The sequence below is a fragment of the Artibeus jamaicensis genome, unplaced genomic scaffold (genome assembly GCF_021234435.1).
Source record: "Artibeus jamaicensis isolate MK-2021 breed Jamaican fruit bat unplaced genomic scaffold, CSHL_Jam_final contig_3275, whole genome shotgun sequence".
Classification (NCBI taxonomy): domain Eukaryota; kingdom Metazoa; phylum Chordata; class Mammalia; order Chiroptera; family Phyllostomidae; genus Artibeus; species Artibeus jamaicensis.
In genome coordinates this window covers 138,185-165,311 of record NW_026521773.1, presented here as the reverse complement: position 1 = coordinate 165,311, position 27,127 = coordinate 138,185, and the positions used below count along the sequence as shown (strand labels likewise).

The following is a 27,127-nucleotide window of genomic DNA, read 5'->3' as shown; positions in this document are numbered from 1 at the left end:
GCTGTTACAGTTCTATTCCCCCCTTCATTCCCCTCCACCCTACCCCCCCGTCCCCACCATTACCCCCCCTTTAGTTTATGTCCATGTGTCTCAAGTTCTTTAGATTCTATATTTCCCATGCTATTCTTGCCCCCCATCTATTTTCTATCTACTGTCTATGCTACTTATTTTCTGTACCTTCTCCCCCCTTCTCCTCCTCCCACTCCCCTGTTGCTAACCCTCCTTGAGATCTTCATTTCTATGTTTCCACTCCTGATCTAGCTGTCCTTTTAGTTTGCTTTTGTTTTAGGTGTGGTTGTTAATAACTGTGAGTTTGTTGTCCTTTCACTGTTCATGTTTCTTTAACTTCTTTTTCTTTGATAAGTCCCTTTAACATTTCATATAATAAGGGCTTGGTGATGATGAACTCCTTGAATTTGGTCTTATCTGAGAAGCACTTTATCTGCCCTTCCATTCTAAATGAAAGTTTTGCTGGGTAGAGCAATCTTGGTTGTAGGTGTTTGGATTTCATGACTTGGAATACCTCTTTCCAGCCCCTTCTTGCCTGTAAGGTCTCTTTTGAGAAATCCGCTGACAGTCTGATAGGAACTCCTTTGTAGGTGACTGTCCCCTTAGCTCTTGCTGCTTCTAGGATTCTCTCTTTCATTTTATCCGTGCCTTCTCACACAAGCAAGTTTAGAGACAACTAAATATTAGCAACAGAAAACACAGCCAGAACACAGAAAATTGAACTTTTCGGAAGTCTGTTAACAACAAATTCTTCAGTCTGACCGGTAAGGGACGAAACCAGCAGCTGTCGGAGTGGGGTTGCACAGGAAAACTCCGTCAGACAAACTCGGGCGCACGGAATCCAGGCGCAGGGTTGGATCTAGTGAGCGAGCGAGTGACCAAGCGAGCGACTGTGGGGAAACAGCGAGGGAGCAGGGCTGCGGGTTGACTGTGGTCGCCCATTTGTGCGTGGATAGACAAGCTAGGGAGTGGGCGATTGGACCGGGACCCAGCGGGTCCCCATAGCAAGCGGCAGGGAGGGCGCCGCCATTTCCCTGCTCTGACCCCACCTCTGCAAAGTGATTTTTAACTTAGAATTTATGCCCAAACTTGTCATTTAACTGTAAGGGTTAAATAAGTTCATTTTGAAATATGCAGGGTCTGAAATATTTACCCTCCTCATTTACATACTTTCTCAGAAAGTGACTGAGGATAGGCTTCCCCAGAATGAGAGCTAAAATCAAGAAAGAGGAAGATACAGAACCCAGGAAACAGGGACTCCTATGTAGCAAGAGGTGAAGGCATTCCCACAGTGATAGGAAGGAAAGCCCCAGCAAGTTAGATGTGCAACAGACCTAGGAAGCAACCAGTCCAAATGGGAGCAGATGGAAAGAGGGCAGTAGGAGTCGTGTCTTTAAGAAAATATTATTGGGAGGGATTTAAAATTCTGTCAGGTTTGTCAGGGAAGAATTGGTGATAGATACATAGAATACTGAAGGAAAGAAAAAGAATTAGGCAGTTAGTAACTTCAGAAAAATAGAAAGTTAAAAAAATCTAATTATGATATAGTATGATTGATTTATAAATATTGGTTTAAAATTGTAGCAAAAATATGTTGAGAGTCATGATGAGGGGGATGGATGAGCTTGGGGACTGTAACAGAGCTATGGTATCATCCCCCATACTAGAAACTGTGATAAAAAATGGAAAATAGCAATTTAATTATTTTGTTTAGAAATATAAATAAAAAACAAACAGCTAAAAAAAGATGAAAATGGTTGTTGTTGGATAGCAGGCAACAGGACAGGAAGAGTAAGAGGTCTGCTGTTTTTATTAACTTGTACAGGCAGGCCTTCCCAACTGTGCGGGTGTATTACTTTTTATGAAGAGCATGGGCCACATTTAGGAAAAGGCAGATAAATTTTAGCAGAAGTGGAGGAGAATCAGTAGGTTTAGAACATATTACTGAAGTAGAAAATGAGGGCCTGGTAGCACTGCATTGCCTGTGGCCCTCTACAGAGCAGTATCCTGCTCATTGTCTTATGTATCCTCCTGGAAGACAGGCAAAAAGGATCTTGAATCCTCTTTTACAGTTGTGGAAACTGAGTTTTGAGGCTGTAAGACCTTTTTGATTCCTGACCCACTATGTCACTGTGCCTCATAGGTATACACATTTGGATTTTTTTAGAATTTTAAACTTCCTTTTTTACGAAGAGACGGCAGATATAGGAAAGTATCTTTTTTGATGTTACTGGAAGAATAACAAACCAAACAAGTGTGAGTGGTGTGTGCATGTGTGTGTGTAATGAGTATGTGTATACAAGTGACTGCTATACAGGATCTGGCATTATGAAATCACAAGAGAAATACAAACTGCTATATGGTATTCATAGGTAAGAAGATGTGTATTAGATCAATTTCCCTAGAAAGCACTATGTGAGATGGGCCAAGCCCTTGGGTAAGTAGGATTCTTACAGTCTCATCTCCCCCTACTGCTTCCATGAAGTATCCAGCTGGACAGGATTGAAGAAACCCAAAGGACTGATAGACCAAAGGCCCTAATAAAGTGACCAGTAATTATCAAACAATATATGACATAAGAAAGCCCTTTGCAAAGTAAAAAGCACATCTTCACATCAGATCACCATGCCTGCAGTCACTTAAGGAAAGATTTATTAGTTTGTGACCACAAGATTATATCAGTTTGAACAAAATACAACAGTAAAATTTTCTCAAAGTAAAACTTAACATCTTCTGTTTATTGGCTTTCAAGAAATACTTGTCTAATTGAATTAGTAAGACAGTATTTTTTGGAGAAAGCAAATGCAGCACTGAGCAGCATGATTTCTGAAATTTCTTCCAGAAAGACTGGGGAAATCCCCACTGCCAAAGCCATTTATTTATAGCTAAGCAAAAAAAAAAAGGCATTTGTGGGTCTCTGTCTTCACTGGCCCTTGGAGAATAGAATCTGACTCAAAAGACGTTTTCATTTTTAAAAGTTCTCTTTCTTCATGACATGATAGATATGAGGATCGAAACCATTTCTACTTAGATATGTTAACATGATATATTATTAGCATCATCATACTGATGATATGTATTATACCTTACAGAGCACTGGAAATAAAGTTAAAACAAAATTAGATTCTACTTCTGGCAGTATATTAGGTGATCTCGACCTGTCTAAATGTCAGAAGGATACTCATCTTTAAGGAAGATGATGCCAGTGTAGGAGTCAGTTCAAGATCAGATGCATGTTACATTAATAGTAAAGCTCTTTGCATTGTTACTGTGATTGCAGTAGGCTGTGGATCACTTTCTTTCCCCCTTATATTAAAAAAAAAAAAAAAGGTTGTTAAAAGAACACAAATCTCTGGCCCTTGGTTTTCTAGTCTGTAAAATGGATTATACCTCCCTTTTAGAATTACTATGAAAGTCAGATACTATCATAGCTTAAGTATGTAGAATTGTGCACGGTGGCCTCATAGAAGCGCAGTGAAAGAGTGCTGCCAAGGTCAGAATCCTCCAGGGACTCCCAGGGCCTGCTGCAGATCAACATTTACCCTCAGAGGAGAGGCCCTGGGTGAATGTGGAGCAGCTTGGTGGGTTTCCTTCTCTCAGGGATCATAAACCCCTTAAGTTCTGTCTTGGTGATTTGCTATCTGAAGATACTGATGTCTGTGTATTTTGTCCTGCTTTTGTAGGTGTTCTGCAGGAGAATTAGTCCCATATAATTCCTCAGACATTAAGATATGTATATTTGGATGTGCTTCATCAAGGAACTAGTCATTGGGCTTATAGTAAGAAAGGATTATAACAGGATAGAGAGAGGTGGAAAGAAAATTTGGGACCGAAGTAGTAAAGAGGTATCATTTAGTTGAACTTTTTTTTTTTTTTTAAAAAGAGCTGTATTGGAGAGGAAACATAAGGAGACTAAATGGGAATCAAAAAAAAAATACAATAAAGATGACAGTAAATCAAAAAATAAAAAAAGATTTATATTAGAAAAAAAGTAAAATTCTAGCAAAAGGTATTTTGAACTTCAAAGGCCTTATTAAGAGAGAGGCCATTTACGCACTTAAGGAATAAAGAGACCATTTAATCTATAGTGATTAAAATTATATTCTTGAGAGGCAGACAGACCTGGGCTTGAATTCTAGCCCTGCCACTTTCTAGCTGTGAGACCTAGGGCAAGATACGTAATCCCTCTTAGTCTCTGTTGTCTTAGTAACGCTATTTCACACAAGTGTTACAAAGATGAAATGAAGCGATGCACATGGCACACTCTCAGCACAGTGCTTGGTGCTCAGCGAACACTTAGTACACTGAGCTGCTGTCTTCCTAGTGAGCCAGATGTTTCCAGGTATAATGGAGAGTCAGGTCGAAAGATAAGTTGGGCCTCCTTGGCCTGGACTCAGTGCCAAGGGGTTTATTCTAATTAGGAATTGGAGATGGATTTAGGATTATTGAGTAGGTGAATGACATAGATATTGAATCCCAAAGTGGCAGACCTAGAAGACAACTTAAAGGTCATAATCTAGACTTCCGCCTTTACTACGAGAAAACAGAAACCCTGAGGAGGGACAGTTTATTAGTCAAAGAACTGGGACTAGAATCCAGGCCTTAGACCTCTCTTGGACTCAACCATACCACCAAAACAAGTCCCAAGGATTGTTTAGCGTTTGTCAAGTGCCTAGAAAATGGGCATTTCCAGCAGGATTGGAAAAAAAAGTTTAGATTTTGGTGTATATTAAATAAATTGAGATAGTCTTTCACTGGTACTTTCAGTCAAATAAATTGTTTTGCAAAATCTTCTAAAAGTTCTTAGAAAGAACTTAAAAGTTTCTTCTTAGTTCTCTTATTCACTGGTAGCCACCTCAGAAATGCGTGCTAGGGGAAGGAGATGTCAATGAGTGGCTCCAGAACAGCTTCATTAGTGTTTGTCGAGTTTTTTACAGCAGGTAAGATTCGAAGCTGAAGGTTTTGCTTAAATAAAATCGAAGATAATTATTGTTTGGTACCTTTTAAAGTTGCTATTTCTCAACAATTTTAAATAGAGAAATAAAAACAATTGAATACCATGAGAACTTTTACTACCTATGTAGGAAGGAATTACTACATAGATAGTAAGAGAATTTGGTTGGTGTTATACTTAGGTGCTGATAATTTTTAAGTTTTTCAATGAGAAAAATCTAAGTACAGTTTGCTTGATACATTAATGATGACATAAGATAGCTTTTAAATACTCATTTCTTGATAGTTTATTCTTAAGATTAGTTATTTAGTAGAAAAATTAAAATCTCAGACATGATTTTTATATATATTAGGGCTCAAGAAACATAATTTTTGCCTGAAATTTATATAAAAATATATAATGTAAATAAAGGTGGAAACCCAGAACATGTACCTATATATAGCCTGTGAATGTATATATACATATATATGAACGTGGACCATGTGCAGAATTCTGAATGCAGTTCAACAACACACTGCCAAAGATGTTTGTGACCAGTGACACTCATTTTAATGTTTGTTAACTCTACTATGAGCAAGGAACTCTATTACAGAGTCCTAAAGTCATATTTTAATATATGGAGCCGTTTTACAGCTCCTGTGTATATTTGCTACTTAGTAAGTATACTTAAATCTGACTTAAGACTTATTTTCCAAAGAAACTAACTTTCTAAAGTAAAACTGAGTATCTTAAGCATTATGAAACAAACATTTTCTTAAAGATTATAATTTGATATGATATAATTTTTTTTAAAGATTTTATTTATTTATTTTTAGAGAGGAAGGGAAGGACAGAAGGATAGAAACATCAATGTATGGTTGCCTTTTGTGCATCCCCTGCTGGGAACTGGCCTACAGGGAACCGGCCTGCAACCCAGGCATGTGCCCTGGCTGGGAATCGAACTGCGATCGTGTGGGTCGCAGGCCCATGCTCAATCCACTGAGCTACACCAGCCAGGGCTGATATGATATAATTTGATATGTTAAAAATATAGCCTGAGGAATGTGGGTCTTGATCAATGTGGGTGTATTATGAGTGAGTGATTTTGAGAAGATTTACTTTTAGAACATAATGTGGTATAAAATCTTTAAGCAAATAATAAATCAAATAATACAGTCTGTATTAACCTGTATCAAGAGGGTAGTTGATATGCAATTTTGCTCAATAAAATAAAAATACTATAGAAATAAGTATTTAAGAGTCATGACAATGATCAGAAACATTGGTTTGGAATATGACTTTGTATGTAATAATTTTGTGGCTTACAATTTAGCTGACTCATGAATTTACCTCCCCTACCTCCTTTTAACTCAAGATGACACTTCTTGCGTTCACTTTTTGTCAGGGACTAGTTCTTCAGTAGTTTTTGCTCCTTGGCCTCTCCATGATGGATTACTGTGAAGGGAAATCAACAATAGCAAAGCAGGAAAACCTTGACAGTGCAGTTAGCATTTGTGCCTTATCTATACATGATTTAGGACAGTTTTGCCAAACATTGAATTATTTTCCTGTGGGAAACTTGAGCCCTAAAAGGAAATGAACATAGCTAAAAGGCTGCATATCACATGGGACTTAGGATTATTTTTAGAATGGCACTATCATGCCATATTTGGACTGAAACAATGTGATAGCAGAACATTATCTTATTAAAGAGCTATTTTTTCTGAAGAAGTCACCTAATTTTTTATTACATTTGTATGCTGTAGATTCAACATAATAGGTATATAACTGTTCAGCTGATAGAGTGCTAAAGTATGTATTAGTTAGTGGCACTAATTTGGCAAACGTTTCTGGAGCCTGCTTTCTGTAATAAAGATTCTTTGGCAGCATATTGATTATCATACTTAGATAGCTATGATGCTTGGGATAAGTTGTTTTCTCTTTGGAAGGTAGAAAGAGAGTAAATAAGGATTGGTACCAGTGGGGGTTGGTATGGTTTTCTGATTGCCTTGAAATGGAAGAGCTCTTTGCTAAGTGAGGCAAAGATAATAGACAAACTCAAATGAATTTTTGCCTCTGAGAAATGATGTTTTTGGGTTTTGGGAGGGAAGAGATAATCAACAAAGATATTTTATACTGAGCTCTATGGTGTTTTCGTTAGCATGGCTCATAGGTTAAAAAAGACATTTATTGCACCATTTATATTTTGTGTCTGTTTCTGTTGCCTTATTTTTCTTCTGTATAATTTCGTTTGGATAAGATAAATTATGATGTTGGTAAAATACAATGGATTTCTGAATTGCATGCTGTCTGGAATTGCAGATCCCTGACAGGGCACTAAGTCCCAAACACGGGAAAATCTGCCAAACACATTTTGTCCTCTGGCCTCCCTTCCCAAGGTAGAATGTATGCCAACATCATAAATCTCAAGTGTGATGGGAGAGAGCTACCACTGATGTACAAGACTTCATGCTACCTGCTTTCCAAGCAGCATCCCATGTGCTGCTCATAAACTCGATGAGAAAGAGATCATTGCATAGATTTTACACAGAAGGATATTAAGACTCAGAGTCGTTAAGAAACTTGTCTAAGGTCATACAGTTGAAATGGGGGAGGCCGTATTCAGAGACAGAACCGCCTGACCCATAGTTAGAGTTCTCTCCAGTATGTTGTGCGGTCTCGTAGAGTACCTAAATTCTATTTTCATTCTGTGTCAAAAGTCCAACTTCAGTCTTCACATGCTTGTGGCAGGTTCTGAAATACCTTCAGTTACTTCCTCGATTGTGGAAATCGAGTTCCAGTTTGCTTTCTCTGCAGTGTGTTAGAGCATGTGTTTGGAATGGAAGTTTTAAAGCATTAATTATTGAAAACCTACACAATATTTAATTTATTTAAAGATCAGTTTGTCTTTTTTTGGTTCAACTTTTGAAGTCTTCTATTAAATGTTACCCAGTGCCGATCTTACTGGAATTATTACTTTTGCCTGTAAGAGCAAATCTCCAAGATAAATATACAAAATCATATCTACCCGCAATCAAATTTCCGCTGAGCCCCTGCCGCTGCATTGGTGTGGAAGAACAGCATGCAGACTGAAGGGGCGCTGATTGGAAGAGCCGTGGGGCTGGCCACACAGGGACAAGACAAGTATGTGTGCACAGGTGCACATGTTTTATTGTGCAATAAGAAATCTGAGTTTAAGATAAAGACGGTTTTGCTTGTTAGGTTATTTATTTATAGAATTCTTATTGATTAAACTATGGAATGGACTTGTGGGGCTTTTTGTACAAAATATACTGTGCCTCATTACTAAGGTATGGAGGGACTTTATTAGAATACTTATAATTCAACAAAATAGGAAAAGGTAAATAAGAAAGAAATTTGAAAAATAAAGGTAGAACAGGAAGATAATACACAGATATACAGGCCATGAGATCCTGTGTTGTTTAAAGTTGGTCTGTGAATTTGGTTCTGAGCTTCCTGGAGGCCGTAACAAAAATGGACATTGAATCACTGTCCATGGAGGGAAAATACCCATGTTTGTGTAGGAAAGACAGGACTTCTGATTGCTCAGGCACTGAGTAATGAGATAGGTGTCCTCACCTACCTCCCCATGTACAAGGTCTCCCTAGCAGACTGTGTGTGTGTGTGTGTGTGTGTGTGTGTGTGTGTGTGTGTGAGAGAGAGAGAGAGAGAGAGAGAGAGAGAGAGAGAGAGAGAGAGAGAGTAGGGTCTCTAAACATGCCAACAGCACGATTTTGTGAAGATTGTTCTTTGAGAGGCCAGGATATGGTAGTCTAAAAATATATCTATCTATATTGGTTATCCCTAATAAAAGAATAAGATGCAGGATAATTAAAAGTTATTGGTTATCATTTTGATCTGAAATAATTACAATACATGTTGAAGGCCACTTAACATTTACAGAAAATGTCCTTTTGATTAACTTCTAGGAGGGCCACATGTTGGTATTTTTTCCTTTTGTTTTTATGTTTAAGACCATGATACATTTCTCTGTGCATCATTGGGGATTTAGTGCTTTCTGCTTTTTTATAAATGGTGAACAGCCTTCATCCCAGAAAACACGTTTATACGAGCAAAAAGAAAAAGTACATTGTCAAAAGTCAGTGTCATGTCAATTTTAGTTACAAGAGTCTAGAAAACAAAAGCATTTTTTAATATATTGGGAATCATAAATGCCACTGACTACTGATAAGAGAATTTCTTCACTTTCACAATCTATGTATTTGAGTAAAGAATGTGGGCTAGAAAGAAGCCAGTTGGATTCCAGTAGCAGCTCTTTCTTTCCAAGTGACTTGACTTCTTTCTCCTTAGAGGGTTGTTACAACAGACAGGTCTGTGTGATCCATCTGTAAGGTACGCAGAACAGTGATTGCAGATCTGCCTTAGCTCTTATTGTTGTTGCTTAATTATTTCTAAATCTGGCAAGCGAATGCCACAATTATTTCGGACAAGCTGTAGTTGACTTTTTAAAAGCAACATGTAACCAAAAGATTATTTTATTTCTGTGAAGCGCATTGTAAACATAGGACATGGTATAATGGATTTGAGTGGGGTTTGGTGTTTGTTTTATTCTTTTTTCTTAAGTATTGCACGATGGCTTTTTAACAAAGCATGTACAGCATTCCAGTCTAGTCTTAAGATTCAACTTCTTCTTTAGGCATGAAACCACTGTGGAAATAATGATCTTCCCCACGCTGGTTATTTCTCATGGCAACCTTCCATTACATTTTCTTTGTTTGGGTACTTTCTTTTTCTTCCTGCCATTCTTAGCTTTCTATTTTTCAACTTGAGTTTACAAAGGGTGTGTATTCAAAGGGTTTCCGCCAGTTCCCAGTACCTTGTTAATCCTGAGAAGTTACCCAGTGGGCCAATTCTCACAGTAAGGTATAAAAATAGTCATCCAGAAAAATTACAGAATGTGGTACCACTGTGTTTTGAACTAATGGCTGACTTTCAAAACCAACACAGGGAGAAGAAAACAGCACAAACATTAGCGTTTGCTTAGATTTTTCTCGGAGCAAATTATTTTAGAAGAACCTTAAAGTTTTAAAAAGGAACAAAGCCTCCCTGTTGCTTTATCCCATACACTAAAAGAACATAAAAGTTGGAGCCAAGAAAGAAATTATCTAGAAACCAGTCACATGAACACAGCCTACTTTTGATTTCTGTTGAGCTTATACGCAGCGTCCACTTCACCAGTTTTAGTCCACAGATTCAGTCCAGCATTTTATTGATTGCCTAGTAAGTACAAATCATTATGTGAACTTGGGTGACTTAACCTCAATAAACCTAAATTTCTATACTGTATAATAAGGAGGTAACAACTCCTTTTTCTCTTTTAATAAACTTTATTTTTAGGAACATTTTTAGATTTACAGAAATATTGTGAAAATAGTACAGAGTATTCCCGCATACGCTGCACTGTTTCCCCTATTATTAACATCTTCCATTGGTACGGTTTATTTGTCATATGCTCGTAATTAATGAACAAAATTATTGGTTCATTATTATTATTATTAACTGAAGTCCACACTTTATTTGGATTTCCTTAGTTGTTATCTAGTGTCCTTATTCTATTTCAGATCCCATCCAGGATACTGCATTACATTCAGTCCTCATGTCTCCTTCTGACTATATCAATTTCTTAGGCCTTCCTTGTTTTTGATGACCTAGACAGTTTTACTGGTCAGGTATTTTATAGAATGCCCTTTGACTGGAATCTGTCTGATGTTTTTCTCATGAGGCTTATAATTTTTTAGCAAGAAAGTATATAAGTACCATTTTCATGATCTCATATCAAAGGTATATATTATCATTATCAATATGATTGATAATCATATTGATATATGATTTTCAATCATATATCAAATTATCAATATGATTTATGATTATCAATCATAATCAAATTATCAATATGATTTACCACTGTTGATGTTGACCTTGACCATTTGGCTGAGGTCTTGTTTGTCAGATTTCTCTACCAAGTTACTCTGTTTCCCCCCTTTCCATACTGTACTTTCCTGAAGGAATTCACTATGCACAGCCCACACAGGAATGGGCACCCTCTGTGAGTGCAGGGTGTCTACGTAAGTTACTTGGCATTCTTCTGCATGGGAGAGTTGTCTCATTTCCCCCTTTATTTATTCAGTCATTTATTTATCTAAGTATGGACTCATGGATATTCATTTTATGCTTTAGATTATAATCCAGTACTACTTCATTTATTTTATTGCTCAACTTGTCCCAGTTCTGGCCACTGGGAACTCTTCCACTTAGCTCATTTATCCCTCTGGCGTACTCCTGTGGCTGTGGGCTTGTATTTTTTGTGGTGGGAAATTGGGGAGGGTTTCTTTACTTGCTGACACTTCTCTATATTCTGTATTTATATAACCTGCCAGCCCTAGAGTCAGCCATTTCTTTAAGGAGCCCTGGTTCCTTTTATTGGTAAATTAGAAACCAAGATCCTGACACTATGCTTATTGCTACAGAGTGTTACTACTTTTAAGTCATCTCAACTGACAGAGTAAGAAAATGTGTGTATGGCAGTACCTTTTTGTAAATCAATCAGCGTGTAGGTTAAGCAGACAGTGCATTGGCGTTTGAATGGGATGGAGTCAATAAACTTTATAAGCAGTTCTTTGCAACTTTGGATATAATTAGGTATATAGACTAGAAGTAGGACAAGACAAGTACATTGAGTGACTGTTCCAAACCAGCAGAGTAATTGCTCTAAGGGGTCTAATAACGTGGTGTCTAAATTGATGCAGCTTTTCTTAAGGTCAGATTGGCAGAATACGTCAAAATCCAAAACACATTGGTTATGCTGGATCTTTAGGGGAATAGAGTGGTTATGGAAACCATCTCCTGTCCCTTAAAAGAATCATGGCTCTACTTTCAGCCTTGTTTATAATAGCAAAGGAAGTAGAACAGCCTGAATATTCCTAAATCAGAGATTTGGCGTAGTAAACTATGGTATAGCCATGTGACAAGTTACTTACTGTGCATTAAAAATACTAGGGCGGGCCACAGCCAGCAAGGCTCAGTTTTGGTTGGAGCATTGTCCCCTAAACCAAATGGTCAAGGGTTCAATTCCTAATTCCTGGTTAGGGCATATACCTAGGTTGTGGTTTCAGTCCCACCCCTCTCTGGTTGGGGCACATTTAAGAAAGAACAGATCACTGTGTCTCTCTCATATCAGTGTCTCTCTCCCTCTCGCTCCCTCTCGCTCCCTTTCTCTCCTCTCTCTCCCTCTCCCTCCCCCTCCTTCCCTCCCTTTCTCTCCCTCCCCCTCCTTCCCTCCCTTTCTCTCCCTCCCCCCTCCTTCCCTCCCTTTCTCTCCCTCCCCCCTCCTTCCCTCCCTTTCTCTCCCTCCCCCCTCCTTCCCTCCCTCCCTCTCTCTCTCTCTCCCCCTCTCCCCCCACCTCTCTGTCTCCCCCCTTCACCCCTTACCCTCTTTCTAAAATCAATATGCATGTCCTCCAGGGAAGATTAAAAAATGCTAGAGCAGGATAACTGTCAGATAACATGAAAAGATGCTCACAACATTTTGCAGTTAGTAAAAGTTAATTTTCAGAGCAGCGTAAACTTACAAAAATAATTATATAAAAAGTTAGGCATGTGTCTACCTAATTTCTGATTTTTGCAATTATTTTTCTATTTCCCCTAGTATTATTATTATAAGGAAGCAAAAAGTCTTATTAAAATAGGAAAACAAAAAAGGTTTTGTTGTTATACTAAAAAAACAAAAAGTTTTTTTTCTTTCTCTTAAAAATGCAATAAGGTCATTGATTTGGGTTATGTTTGGGTAACAGTGAGTAGTCCCATTTGGCAGGAGTATGGATGGGAAAGTGGGGGAAAAGCTTTGGAGTTTGGTGTGGTGTTAATTCTCAGTATTTTTTAAGTGAATAAATTTTAAAAGCACTGATATTTTACAGTACAGTTTTTAATGAAATTATTTCCAGCAATGCATATATTATTACATTATTTATATATACCATAATTTGTTTTAATCTTTTTTTGTGATGGACATTTGGGGTGTCTAGGTTTTGGCTAATGGAAGTAAGTTTATGCTGAACATTTTTGTACATGCTTTGCTTCTCTTGGATTTATGTTTTTGTTTCTCGTGGGTAATACTTAAGGAGTGGAATTGCTGGGTCTGGGTAGGCGTGATTTTAACTTTATTGCCTTGTAATTCGCCAAGTTGTTTGTATCGTTTTACAACTTTGTTAGCAACAATTGAGAGTTCCAGTTTCATATCCTCACCAGCATTTGGTATTGAATTTTTATTTTAGCCAGTCTAATATGTTTTAGTGTATGTATTTATTATGTATACTGTTTATATTGCTGCTTGAAATATGAGGGATGGTGTGCCACTATAATTCAAGGGTTTTATTTAAACCTTTACTACATAAGAGATACAGAAATATTGTATCAGACTTCGAGAATTGACTTTCATAAGATGTAGCAGACATTTTTAACATTTGTTATTACATGAAAAAAAACTAAAGGAATATACGTTTTAAATTATTGCAGCTTATTACAGAATTTCTGCAGGTATAATGTGTATGTCATCAATCAGAAGCAGCATGCTAATGTATTTTAAAATCATTACAAAAATCTCTCCAGCCATGTTGCACATGACAAATTACTGTGGTGTTGTATATTTAAAGCAGCATGGTCTAGGGGCTCAGCATGCTTCTTGTTATTATAAATAAAGGTTTATTAGAATACAGAAGTGTTTATTTACATATTATCTATAGCTACTTTTGCTTTACAAAGGGAGGGTTGAGTAATTGGAACACTGAATGGCCCACAAAGCCAAAAATACTTGCTATCTAACTTTTAACAGAAAAGGTTTGAAAGATGTTAATACTACGTAATCATGGCATTTTAGTTTTCTTCTGGAGAGTACAGCTATTTTTCCTGGGATTAAATGAAGCAGCAAAAACACAAAACTAGCTGACCAAAAAAAAACTACTACCATAACTACAATAATTTTCAGGGCCTATCAACTGACTAGTTTTGCCATTCCATTTTCCTTTAACTTTACATCTCTGCATCATTGCCTTTGGTACATTTGTGAAAGCTTGTTTGTTAAGCCATTTTACCAACTGTAGTCTGGTTGAGAGGCTGTCTGTGGCTCCCTCACTCGGTTTGGCCCTGAATAGTGTCATCCAGTATGCACCACACCCGCAGGTTCCCTGCGTCTGCTGTGTTCACGCCTTAGAAGTAGGAGGCAGGTGTATTGTACAGACCCTTATTTTACAAGCACTTGGGTTTACATGTTTTCCAAACCCTGTGTGGTGTTTTCTTAGGGAGGAGTCACCCATAATGTTACTGTGATTTGTTTTCAGAATCTTTCACATTTAACAATGTCATTATTCTGAAAGGAATGTACTAAATTTGTCATTAGAATTTCTGGGCCATTTTTGTACAGTTTGGCTTCTGGTAAGTCAAATGGATTTATTCATAAGTTCTTCTGCATATTTTCTTAGACCAGATATTTTAAGCACTTGGCTCACATGGAGCTCTTAGATTATTATCTCTCTTGAAGGCATCAAAAGTCCGGCACGAGAATTTTCAAATTCACCTGTTTTCAAGGGCATTTTACCCCTTAATTCTCTGGAGACGCCTGTGGTTGATCAGTGGATAAGATGTGAAAGATTGATGAAAACTGACTAGTTACAGAATATTACTGTTTTCTTGTTTGTTATTTTCCCATCCTGTGTGCAGTTGAAGTTTCAGGTCATGTATCTCCAATAACCATTCATCCTTTTCAAGTGATCTCCACAATCATTTTGATGCAACCAATTACCCGGCAGAAAAATATTTTGAAGCTTTCCATATTCCTCTCAATTCTTAATATAGTTTTCTAACTTTCCTGCTTGTCTTAACCCACTGTGTACCATTCTTAGCATTTTCAGAGCTTTCATTGTTGTTTCATAAAATTCGTACAGTAAATTCATCTGACATTTAAAAAATCAGAATTCTGTTCAGAAATGGAGATATAATTCAAGTGGAGATATAATTGAAGAATAGAAGTAACAGCTTTTTTAGAATTTCTTATAAGTACATTCTAAATATAAGTTAATAACATGTCCATTCATCATTTCTGGAAAGTTTTGTCAATGTGAAATTTATCTTACTCATTGTTTTTAGTGCTTTAAATCCCTGTTCTTTTTTTCAATCCCCAAAACCTTTCACAAACTGCTTAATGCTGCTTTGGGTCACTGTCCTTCAGGACTTTCTAATCAGTAATTCTAATTTTCAAGTACCCATTTGATTGAATCACTCTGTTCATTACTCTGAATTACTCCATATACGAGCCCCCTCTGTCATTGCACAAGAAGTCACTCTCCTCGCAGCCGTTTTGGCTGGCTGGCTTGTCGTGCTTATAATTGACATGGCCCTGCTTTTTTATTTGCTTATTGGCCGTTTGTGTAATTTATTTTATGAAGTGTCTTCTCACATGTTTATCCATTTTATTAGGTTGTTCCTTTCTTTGAGTTCTGTCTATATTCTGGATTCAGTTCCTTTTCAGATATATGTTTTTTGTGCCTATGTCTTAATAGTATGTTTTTTCAGCATAAAATTGTAATTTCAATGAAGTCAGTGTCATATTTTCTTGATGGGTGAGATAAGTTTCAAAATTGAACCTGGGGCTCTTTGTGGTCCATTTGGTTGTTTGAGCTATTCATGAAACATACTTCTCGGGAATAAAGATTTCTTAATTCCCTAGCAAAGAATATATGCCTGTTATCATTTCTGTGTGTAGTTATTTCACATTCTGTGTGTGTGTTAAAATTGAAACTGGGTTCAGGAGAATTCACATATCCTAGGGCTAGGTTAAAAAAAATCTAAAGTCATAATAATGCAGCATATATTTCTGATATAGACTCCCTTTCCTTGTTATTTCTCTTGACAGTTGCAGGATGATTTGATTTATTTTATATTTTGAGCCAAAAGACATGTTTTCTCTGTTGGAATTGGAAATGAATTTCATATGTAATTTATATACAATAAAATTCACCAATTTTAAGTGAATGGTTCAATATAATTTAAGCACAGATGTTATATATCATCTTACCATCACTTCAAAGTCTTTACTCTGATCTGCTTCTCATGACAGTTGAGAAGCCTGTATTTCACACTGTTTGGAAGTTATTAATGGAATCAGTCATCACAGTTTTTTATTCCGGATATTTAGTTGGATTGTCTTTTAAATTATTCAGTTAATAAGGTTCTTTCCTATTTTATTTGGTGCCTCATTCACATAGATCTTGACTTAATCATTAGCATTGGAGGTCCTGCTTGGGAAGAGCTCTTGACTGTGTGAGCCTTGGTCTTTGCTTAATTTCAAAGCAGCACTTGCACTGTTAGGGGGTACAATTATCAAACATGACTGGGTGCCATGCACCAGGCGGGGCACTGTGGAAGTTACAAAACTGAGTCACTGTTTATACTCCTATGTGAATAATTTTAAAGGGAACATAAAAGATACAAACATGAAAAAGACTGTATTCTAGGCATCGCGTATGTACGTATCCTATATATCAGTTGTGTGTGTGTCTGTGTGTGTGCGTGCGCATGTGTGCAGAGGACAGCCCTTGCTCTCAGCATTGCTGGAGACTTTGCTTCTTTTCACTTTTATCAAGTGATACCTATGTACATGTCAGGCACTGCCCAAAGCTCTTAGTATCTTTAACTAATTTACATATACATTTAATGTAACCTTTATTATAGCCTTGTCAGGTGGGTGATGTTAGGCAGAGAAAATAAGAATCTTACCTCAAGTTGTTTAACTGCTAAGAAACTGAGCCAGCTTTAAAACTCATATATCCAGGAGTATCCAACCTTTTGGCATCTCTGGGCCACACTGGAAAAAGAAGAGTTGTCTTGGGCCACACATTAAATACATTGTGATGTGTAATGACAAAAATAGATCTAGTATCATTTTAAGTAAATTTATGATTTTGTGTTAGGCCGCATTCACAGTCATCCTGGGCCTCATGCGGCCCTCAGGTTGGACACCCTTGAGGGTGCCATGCCCTTGGTTTTTAAGGCCTTGAGGTAAGGTATGGGTTTATGTCATTTTTAGCATTTAGGTACATATACTTGAGGTAGTACTGAAAACTCTTAATCTAAAGCATTTTAATCATCCTAGGTCTCTTTATATTTGTATAAGTATCCTTTTATACTTTTTCCCATCATAATTGGAAATGAGTTCATATGTAATTTATGTACAATAAAATTCACCAATTATATTTTATTTATTTTTAGGAAGGGGAAAGAGAAGGAGAAAAACATCAATGTGTGGTTGCCTCTCTCACTCCCACCCCCTACTGGGGACCTGGCCCACAACCCAGGGATGTGCCCCGACTGGGAATCAAACCAGCTACCCTTTAGTTCACAGGCCAGTTGGTACTCAATCCAGAACCACAACAGCCAGGGGATATTTAACAATTTTAAGTGAATGGTTCAACACAATTTAAGCACATGTGATAGATAATATTTCCATCACTTCAAAAAATTCTCTGCTTTCTATAACATGATTTTGCCTTTTCTAGAATTTCATACATACAGCATTACAGATAATAGTTTTTTTGGTCTGGCTTCTTTAACTTAGTAGAATGTTTTTGAGATCCATCCATGCTGTGTGTGTGTCAATAGGCTTTTCCTGTTCTGTTGCTGAGTAGTATTTCACTATATGGATATAACACCTTTTTTAAAAAAAATTTCACCCATTGGAGCACATTTGTATTGTTTCCCATTTTGGTTATTACAAATAAAGCTGCTATGAACATTAGATTTCAAGTCCTTGCATGCATTTATATTTCCATTTTTCTTGGATAAATTCCTAGGGTTGGAATAATTGAATTGTACGGTAAGTGTATGTTTAACTTTACAAGAAACTTTCAAATTGTTTTCAAAGTATTTGCAGCATTTTGTACCTTCACCAGCAGCATACGGGAGTACCAGTTGTTTCATGCCCTTTGCCAGCCCTTAGTGCCCTGGACCTTTTCCATTTTGGCATTCAGTGGGTGTGTAGCGGAATCTCGTTGTGTTCTTGATTGCTATTTTCCTGATGACTAATGATGTGGAGTTATTTTCTTGAGCTTATTTGCTAGCTTATGTCTTATGTGGGCTATCTATTCTATCTTTTACTACCATTCTCCTTTTTTTATCACTTCTTATTTTCTTTAAGAGTTATATTTTGGATAAAACTTTATTATCAGAGAGATTTTCATGGTAGTTTGTCCTGGTCGTGGCTTACATTTTCATGTTTTTTTAACAGTGGTGTTCGTGTTGAATAGAAAAATTTTTAAATTTGGGTGAAATCCAGTTTATCATTTTTTGTTTCACGATTCATGACTTACTGCCACCCCTCTAGATAACTCTGCAGCTCCCTCTGTTCAGCTTTTTCTCTCCAGCATTCTGAGCTACAAATTCTAGCTTCCTTGCCCTCCCCAAATTCTGCTCCCTCTTTCCTCAATTTCAGGAGACTCTTCCCACCCCTAGATCTATGTCGGTTCCCATCCATGTGCTGCGGCCCGGAAGCTGCACCAGGTAGTAGCTGCTGTAGCCTTAGGTCTCACCTTGAATTTTGTCTCACCTAGGAATCGCCAGTTCTGAGCTACCTTAACTGTCATTAATAGCGTATTAAAAACTGGTAGTCACGCGTGCCAGTAAAGCTCCTTGGAAAGCAGTGTGGCAGCATTTTAATAGATTACTGGTCAAGAAAGAGCCTAGACTTTAAAGTTAGTCAGTTCAAATCCCAAGCTATAATGTATTTATGACCCTGTGAATATATATAGTTAGCCGAAAGGCTAGACTAGAGAAATTACTGGACAAGAGAAGAATATTACTTTCATTTTTCATCTTGAAACGAGAGCATCAAGCTCTTGGATGGTGTCCTGAATATGATACAGTTTCTTTAAGGAGAACCAAGGCTATTGTCTTGGCTCTGAGGACAGTGCATTGTGCAAATAGAGGGTCATGTTGAGTTGTGGACCTGTGTTTTCCTTTATTTTTTGAGTTTGTTTGTTTGTTTGTTTGTTTGTTTGTTTGTTTAGAGAGGGGAAGGGAAGGAGAAAGAAGGAGAGAAACATCAATGTGTGGTTGCCTCTCCTGTGCCCCCTGCTGGGTACCTGGCCCACAACTCAGGCAGGTGCCCTGACTGGGAATCAAACCAGCAACCCTTTGGTTCACAGCCAGCACTCAGTCCACAGAGCCACACCAGCCAGGGCTAAAGCAACAATTTTTACACCCAGGTGGTTTTTTTTTTTAATCCTTACCTGAGGATTTTTTTAATTGACTTGAGAGAAAGAGAGAATATCGATTGGCTGCCTTTCACCCCCCTCCCAATGGGGGATCAAACCCACAACCTAGGTATGTGCCCTGACAAGGGATCTAAACCACAACCTTTTTGGTGTACAATGATGTTCCAACCAACTGAGCCACCCTGACAGGGCTGTACTCAGTTTTTTGTTTTTTTTTTAACAGGAGCAGTTTACCTCCTTTTGAGATTAGATTTGGTATTTTCCTATCAGAAGCTGTTTTGAATAGCACATTTTATCTATTACAATAGAAAGCTCATCAGCTGCACTTTCTTGCAAAAGGAATGAGGTGCACGTGAAGTGTATAGAGTGAAACAGGTAGCTTTTCTTCAGTCTTTTTCCCCCTATCACATTTAATTTTGCTTTTGCTTGAGTGGTTGGTTGGTGAAGACATAGTAACTCTGGGCATGCTCTGTCCAGAAAAAGTCCAGCCATTGTTAATATAACAAGACGGTTTGTGCGACATCGATGTAACCTGGCAGCCAAGGAGAGGACTAGAATACACATACGTAAACAATGATGACTTCACTGTACTAGTCAGTGGGGGTGGTAGATGCCACTGAATCAGCATGTGTACTTTGTGGCCGACACATTCAAAATGAGTAAGTAGAGCAATGAATCTGCATCAAGTTTTGTTCCTCCACAAAAACTATTTAGATGATTCCCAGGGGTGCAGCTATGGGCAACTGCTGATAGGCAGCTTCATCACAACAGCGTACCTTCTCATGCATCATGTTTTGTGCAGAGTTTTTTTGGCAAAACATCAAATCACCCAGGTGACTCAGCCCCCACTACAGCCTAGATTAGGTGCCCTGCAATTTCCAACTGCACGAAGTCTTTTCCCAAAACTAAGATCACCTTCGAAAGGGAGAGATTTCAGAATGTTGATGAGGTTCAGGAAAATATGATGGGGCAGTTTATGGCAACTGGGTGAACTGTGTGAGCTCCCAAGGTGCCTACTTTGAAGGGGACTGAAGCGTCATTGTCCTTTGTACAGTGTTTCTTGTATCTTGTAGCTTGTTCATTAAATGTCTCTATATTTCATATTACCTGGCTGGATACCCTCTGGACAGATGCTGCCATGTATGTCCTTGCAGCATTTTAAAGCATGTGAATGAGAAGCCCGTGTTGTAGAAACCTGAACAAATCAGTACATGGTTGATCACTAAGCCTTTTCTTGCTTATGTTTCCACAGGAGTCTCCCCAGGACAGTGCTATCACCCGGGATATTAACCGGACATTCCCAGCCCATGACTACTTTAAGGACACAGGAGGAGATGGACAAGATTCCTTATATAAAATATGCAAGGTATTTCATGTCAAAAAAAAAAAGACTCAGTTTTGAATGGTCAGTCTCGTTCTTTAAGTTTATGCAAATGGTAACTACAGCATATAATTTGTATTTGATGTTCAAGAATGGAAAAAGAGAGAGAAAGGCTTTGTAAAATCAAATGTAAGAATACAATTTTAGGCCATAATGAACAGGAATTAATTTTTAGTAAAATGGTAGGGCTCCTTTGACCATTTTATTTTATTCAGGGCTTTTGATGACTGTCCCCTGGCTCCACATTTAGATTTTCAAAAACTGGTTTCGTGAAACCAGTTGAGCTCTGTAACGTTGCAGGCTCCTCTTCAATGCACGCAATGTAGGGGATGAACTTGGCCCCTAGGACATGTCTAATAGTAGCAAGTGCTGATGCCCATCCTGGTGGACTTTTAACCCTGCGGCATAATAAATGCTGGGAAATACTGGTATCTGTCAACAGGTCTGTGCCTGGGAACCACAAAGGAAATGATATACTGTTCAACTTTGGTAACTCATTTTATAGTAGATTTGGGTAACTTCAGAGCCAAAAGGAGGAGTTGAGACCAGAGTTCTTCAGCCTTACTGTTCCTGTGTCTTTTCCCCCAAAGCTAATCAAGCACCTATTTAACATCTACATGTGAACCACATTTGAGGCACAAGACATGTCCTTAAGGAGCTTAAATGTTGTGATTGAAAAGGCAAAAGAAACAACTGGTTTTTGAACAGGTTAGAAATAAAGGATGATTCTCCAATGGTAAAGAAGATGCTTTAAACTATAAGGGCAGTTAGAATTTAGAGAAATGCTTTATGAGTGTGGGGGCAACTTTTCCCGCAAGTCCCCCTGTCCGCCATGGATGAAAGTAAACAATACCAAAACATGATCTGCTTGGGGAGGAGAGGTGGCCAGTTTCAGGGGAAAAAGGCCTCGAGCCCCTTCCTCCAAGGGCTTTTAGTGGGTTGTAATACACAGGAATACAGGGCAGCAAGGATCAAACAGTAGATAACATTTCAAAGAAATCTGAGCGCTTAGTCTGAGTCAGAGTCTGTCAGGAAAGGGGTTTTGCAGAAACTTTAGGGTTTCCTGCTTGGACCCCTAACATACTAATGAAAGCACTCTTAGCAGATCAGGTGTCACAGGATTTTGAGGAATTCTTTGTGATGCCACATCCCTCCCCATCCCCCACCCCCCCCACACACACACATACACGCTCTAGCAAGGCAAGGAGCTGTGCCCCTCCCCATCAGGTATTCAGGCTTAAGTGGATTAGAGCCAGTAAGGGCTTCTCACAGAGGACATGAGGACTCGGGCTATGTCACATAGCCAGGGGGCAAGGGTCTGTTGCTCGCTCTTTGTTGCAGCACCCCAAATCCTTCCATGATGGCTTCCCAAGTGATCATGTCTGGCTTAGGTTGCTCCTCCTCTGAGGGGACTTACCCGTCATCGACATTGACCATGCTTTGGGGTCAGGGAGAAGGAAACTGAGGCAGTGTTCACTACCAGAGACAAGCTTTGTCTCCTGTGGCTCGCATTCTGGAGGGCACTTGCTCATCCTTAGCCACAGGGGGTAGAGTTACAGTTCCTGAAACCAGGCAGAGCGGTCCACAACACCTGAGTTTAATTTTTTATTTCCCCATGAGATGCACAAAAGTATGATTTTGGTTAAATTCCCTCCTCTGGTCGTCCTTTTTATAGCCCTTGCTCACCTGCGCTTCCATCAGCAGCCAGTCCAGCTTCCCAGAAGGGAAGCCCTGTGCTCACAGCCTCTGACCCCACTGCGCTATAGTTTCCGCCTCCTGGTGATCTTTGTGCAGCTCTCTCTGCTTTGACTTCTCACTCCCTGGTTGTACCTTTACTTCTTTCACACCTTTGCTCACTCCCTCATTATATCAGCTCTGCCTGCCTGCCCTTCACACAGGTCATCCTCCCCTCCCCCCCACCCCGAGACAGAGGCGCTTGTCCAGTCATCACTGGGCCCTGCGCTGTCTCCCCCATTCAGTTTTGCACTCAGCCACCCAGTCCGTTTCTGCAGGTATTGCATCTGCTAGTTCAACCAATGGCAAATCAGATATTTCAGGGAAAAAAACAGAAAGTCCCCAAACCAAAACTTGAATTTGCCATGCCCCTAGCGTCAAACTGAATCCAGGAGAATGAAATGGTGTGTAGACATACCCTGCTGTAGCCTATATGCAAATACAAGTTATATGTAAATACTACATAATTTTACATAAGGGACTTGAGCATCTGCAGATTTGATGTTCAAGGGAGTCCTACCAGTTCTCTGTGGATACTGAGGGACAGCTGTTTTATGAAAATTCTGTGAAAATATCCAGACATACATGAAAGTTCAATAGTATAATTAAATACAAGGTCTGCCCAGAAGGTATCCAGCCATGCACTGTGAAAAATAGAGACACTTATGGAAGCAGATATAAAAAACATAGGACAGTGGTAACCCAGTCCCCTTGAAAGTAGGCACCTCAGGGCCTCACACAGTTCTCTCAGTTGCCATCAGTATCATCCAATAGCTACTCCTTATTCAGATTTCCCTAAGTGGCTATAGCTTGGTTAGAATCAGGATTCAGTGATATCCACATTATGTTTAGTTTTTTTCTGTTTCTTTTAATTAAAAAGTCTTCCTTTTCCCCCATGCCGTGGTTTTGCTGAGGATACAGTCACATTTCTGTCGGTTTTCAGTTCCTTCCTCTGGCCACGTGGAGTTTGATATAACTGATGTGTCTTACAGCCATACTTTCCTCTCTGTCCACTGTCCTGGCACAAGTCTCTGTCACATGGTGCCGGCACTTTTGCAAATGCTACCTTACATTAGTCTTTCTGCCCTTGGATTCTAGCCTGTTTTTTTCTCTTTGTTGACCCCATAATTGAACTACTTCACTGGTCCCCCACTGAAGCCTTTAACGCTTCCCCATAACTCACAGAATAAAATTTAAAGTTTTTTAGTGTATTTCCTAGTCCTCAATTCCTTAGCTTAGCATTAAAGTCACTTTACAATATATTCTGGCTTATTCCCTAAATATTTTATGTCTTAACTGCATCAAACTTCTCACTGGACTCCGGTTTATTTACTTGCCACACCGCCCCACTGAACTGTGACATTCTCAAGGGCAGGAAGCGCTGCTTACATATGGTAACTTGTGCAGCACGTGGCACAGGGCTTGGCGCTAAATGTTGGAGTAACGAAATGCCTTTTCTTCTCTGTATTTTTGCAGCCTCCATGAACCTCATATTCCAAACATTTCCCAAACGTATCATGTACTTTCCTGTGGGTAGGCATTCCTTAGGCTTCTCCATGAACCTGGAAAATATGCTCCCCTCCAGTCTTAAAAAAAAAAATTAATACGTTTTCATCCTAATGCGTAATTGATTAAGCTGAGCACTTGACATGAGAGGGCTGAGAACAACAGTCGAGCTCTATGTTATAAATACTATTATTATTCTCATCTTACAAATAAAGAATATGAGTAAGAATTTAAGACCTAAACCTAGGCATGAGCTGTCATGGGATGTCAGCCTGACTCTTAACTCTGAAGTCTGTGTTCTTTCTTGATCCATCAGTTGTTGATTGATACCTTCACAAACATCGAGCTGCGTTTGCATGTACTAGCAGTACATGCAAAACTAGCAGTTTTGACAGTTGTTGATTTTTACAGATTTGAGTGGTGCCTCATTGTTTTCTGAACAGGCTGTTTCTAAGCCCGGTGCATACCTTGTCTTTGAGAAAGCACGTATTTCTCGTTCTGTGGGCCTCTCATCAGATAAGCTTTGATGAGATGGGCGATATAAAGGGATTATAGTGAATCTTACCTGAATGTATGAATGCATGATTACATCATGTGTATTTAAAAGCTAGAGTTCCACCAAAATCTAATGATAAAGCCTGTGTATTTATATGTTGACTTAATTTTCATTTAATAAGCATTGGCATAACATTTTACTAAGTGATCTGCATTCTAAACATACCCAATTCTAAATAGTTTTCTTGGGACACAGAGGAACCTTGGCATAAAAAAATAAGTGAAAAATAAAAGGAGATTTATTAGAAATAAATTTGTCAGACAGGAAATAACATCTTGAATCTATAGGAATTTCCCTTTCCACCACAGCTTACATGAGAACTAGAAATATTAATAATAAAAACAAGACTCTGGAAAACAGCTAAACAACCAAAGAGTAAACCACAAGGAACGTTGGATGTCAGTATTGAGTTACAAATCATGGTCAGAGAGATGGGTGGTGATCCACCACTGCCAAGAAAAATACAAACTAAGAATTCCAGAGGAACCCACAAACAGTTTCAGAGTAGTCCCTCTTATCAGAAAAGTTATTACTGGCATTGTAGAAAGAATTGTATTTTGTCTTTGCCAAAGGACTTTTTCCCAGAAAGAAGATGAATAACATTAACAGTGTTTAGTGAGTTCCTGCTGTGTGTGAGGTACTGGCTAGGCTGACTAGGACATGACCCCAGCCCCTAAGGAGCTCCCAATCCAGGGAGAGGATGGACGTTTAAAGTGCAGTAAGGTAAGGACTGTACCAACCGTACAGACGTATAGCAAGTACCATAGAAGCACTGAAAAGAGAGGGAATTCTGGGGGAGTGTAATATGTTTGGAGCCTGAAGGAAGAGCATAATTTTCAGACGGAGGAAAAGCATGAGCAAAGACAAGATATGATGACCTTTTTTAGTACCGAAGTGGTATTTGCTTAACCTTCCCCGCTCCTTGGCAACAGAAGGTAGTGTGGTGACAGGTTTATTTATTGTAAAATAAAAAATGGGATTGGAGAGAAATGTTTGCATCATTCATTGATCATCAGAATGCCGCAGTGGGGTGTGGGCAGCATCTTCCAGGTTCTTATGTTCACGGCCCTATAGGGCAACTGTGGCCCACGAGGGACTGCATTCATTCACACTTCATGATTTTTTTTTTTCAGGCTTATTCTGTGTATGATGAAGAGATTGGTTATTGCCAGGGCCAGTCATTTCTCGCTGCTGTTCTTCTGCTCCACGTGAGTAAATGAGTCTCTGTTACGGCTTAGACACAGCCTGCCTCCGCTTTTACTAGCCTTAGACTTGAGCATGGTTTTATATTGGCTTTGGCCAGACTCTAGGACATGAGTTTTAACTCCTATATTTAGAAACCTTTTTCTTAACTACTGTCCTTGTGGAAGAGAACATGGTGAGCATAAGTGGCAATGTTGGAAACTGGTATAAGGGTAGACTTTGTTTTTATTGCTAAGATGATTGGATAGACTTCAGTCTTAGTTGGACCCTTAGGGACATTTTGTCTTCTCTAAAGTAGCCACTGTCATTAGAATTTGTTTTGGGATTTATGTTTTGGTGTAGGAGGGCGGCCAAGAAGTTGGCTTTCTTTAGTGCCATCTTTCTTTTTCTTTCTTTCATTTGTTTATTCATTCATTCGTTCGTTCATTCATTCATTCATTCAAGATCTTTACCCTACAACTTAACTGATATTTTTTTAGATTCACAGCAAAATTGAAAAAAATCTTAAGGTGAACACCTGTATAATCTTCATCTAATTTACCAATTAATATTTTTCCACACTGATTTCTCTGTCTCTCACTGCATTTTTTCTTCCTCTTTTTTACACACACACACACATTTTATTTTTTATCAATAATCTTTTTTTGGAAAATCTGTAGTGAACATCCTCATACTTCACTCCTGAATACTTGAGCATGTATGTCCTAAGGACATAACTGTAATACCACAGTCACATCTGAGAAATTCCATACTAATCCAGTACTGGCTTATACACAATTCACATTCAGTTTTCCCCAGTGGTTTTCTCAGTAAAGTCCTTTGTAGCTTTTTTCTAACCCAGATCAGTGGATTGCATTTGACTGATGGAGGCCTTCAATCAAAAAAGCAAGAGAGTAGAGAGTAGAGCATTTCCGGAAGAGGGCATGGGACAGTATATAGAAGCACTGAAACTGGGGAAACTGTAGATGGAAGGGACTGACAGAAAGTCAGGAGGACTGGAGCATCACCGGTGACAGGGAAGCGAGGGGCCTGGGGACGATGGACGTGCCCAGTGGGCCCATGGGGGCTGGGCTAGGAAGTCTGAATTTTGTTTCTCTGAGCAGGGGGAAGCTTTGGAAGTTTTAAGCCTTTTCATGTTGTGATACAAGTAAAATACAGAGTTGTAGTACAAGTAAAACAAAAACCACTACTATCTTGTTACTGTTACTGAACCTAGCTTATTGGTGTTGGTAGGCGGTAAAACAGGATAAACCTGTGCAATTGATGAGAAAGAGTATGTTTGAGTATGTGTGTATACAGTGTGATGATTTGATACACATATACATTGTGAAACGCTCACACAGTCAAACTAATTAACACGTCCATCAGCAGGTAGAGTTTTTAAATTTTGTGTTGTTTTGTTGTTTTAGGCACAATTTATTTCTAAAAGTCTAACCAGCCTCTGTGGGCAGTCTTTGTTCTCAGCTTCAGTCCAAGGATATTTATCTCCATAGAAGTTATATCAC

General features: G+C 38.7%; 1 protein-coding gene across 4 annotated transcripts in view; it reads left to right on the top strand.

Moving 5' to 3' along the window:
- The window catches only part of RABGAP1 (RAB GTPase activating protein 1), a 158,085-nt gene that overhangs the window by 102,285 nt on the left and 28,673 nt on the right, over positions 1-27,127 (top strand). For all 4 annotated transcript variants that reach the window (XM_053663738.1, XM_053663739.1, XM_037165002.2 and 1 more), the window contains 2 exons: positions 20,495-20,608; positions 25,553-25,627. In XM_053663738.1, the coding sequence (XP_053519713.1) occupies positions 20,495-20,608; positions 25,553-25,627 (189 nt within the window). The remainder of the gene's footprint in view (positions 1-20,494; positions 20,609-25,552; positions 25,628-27,127) is intronic.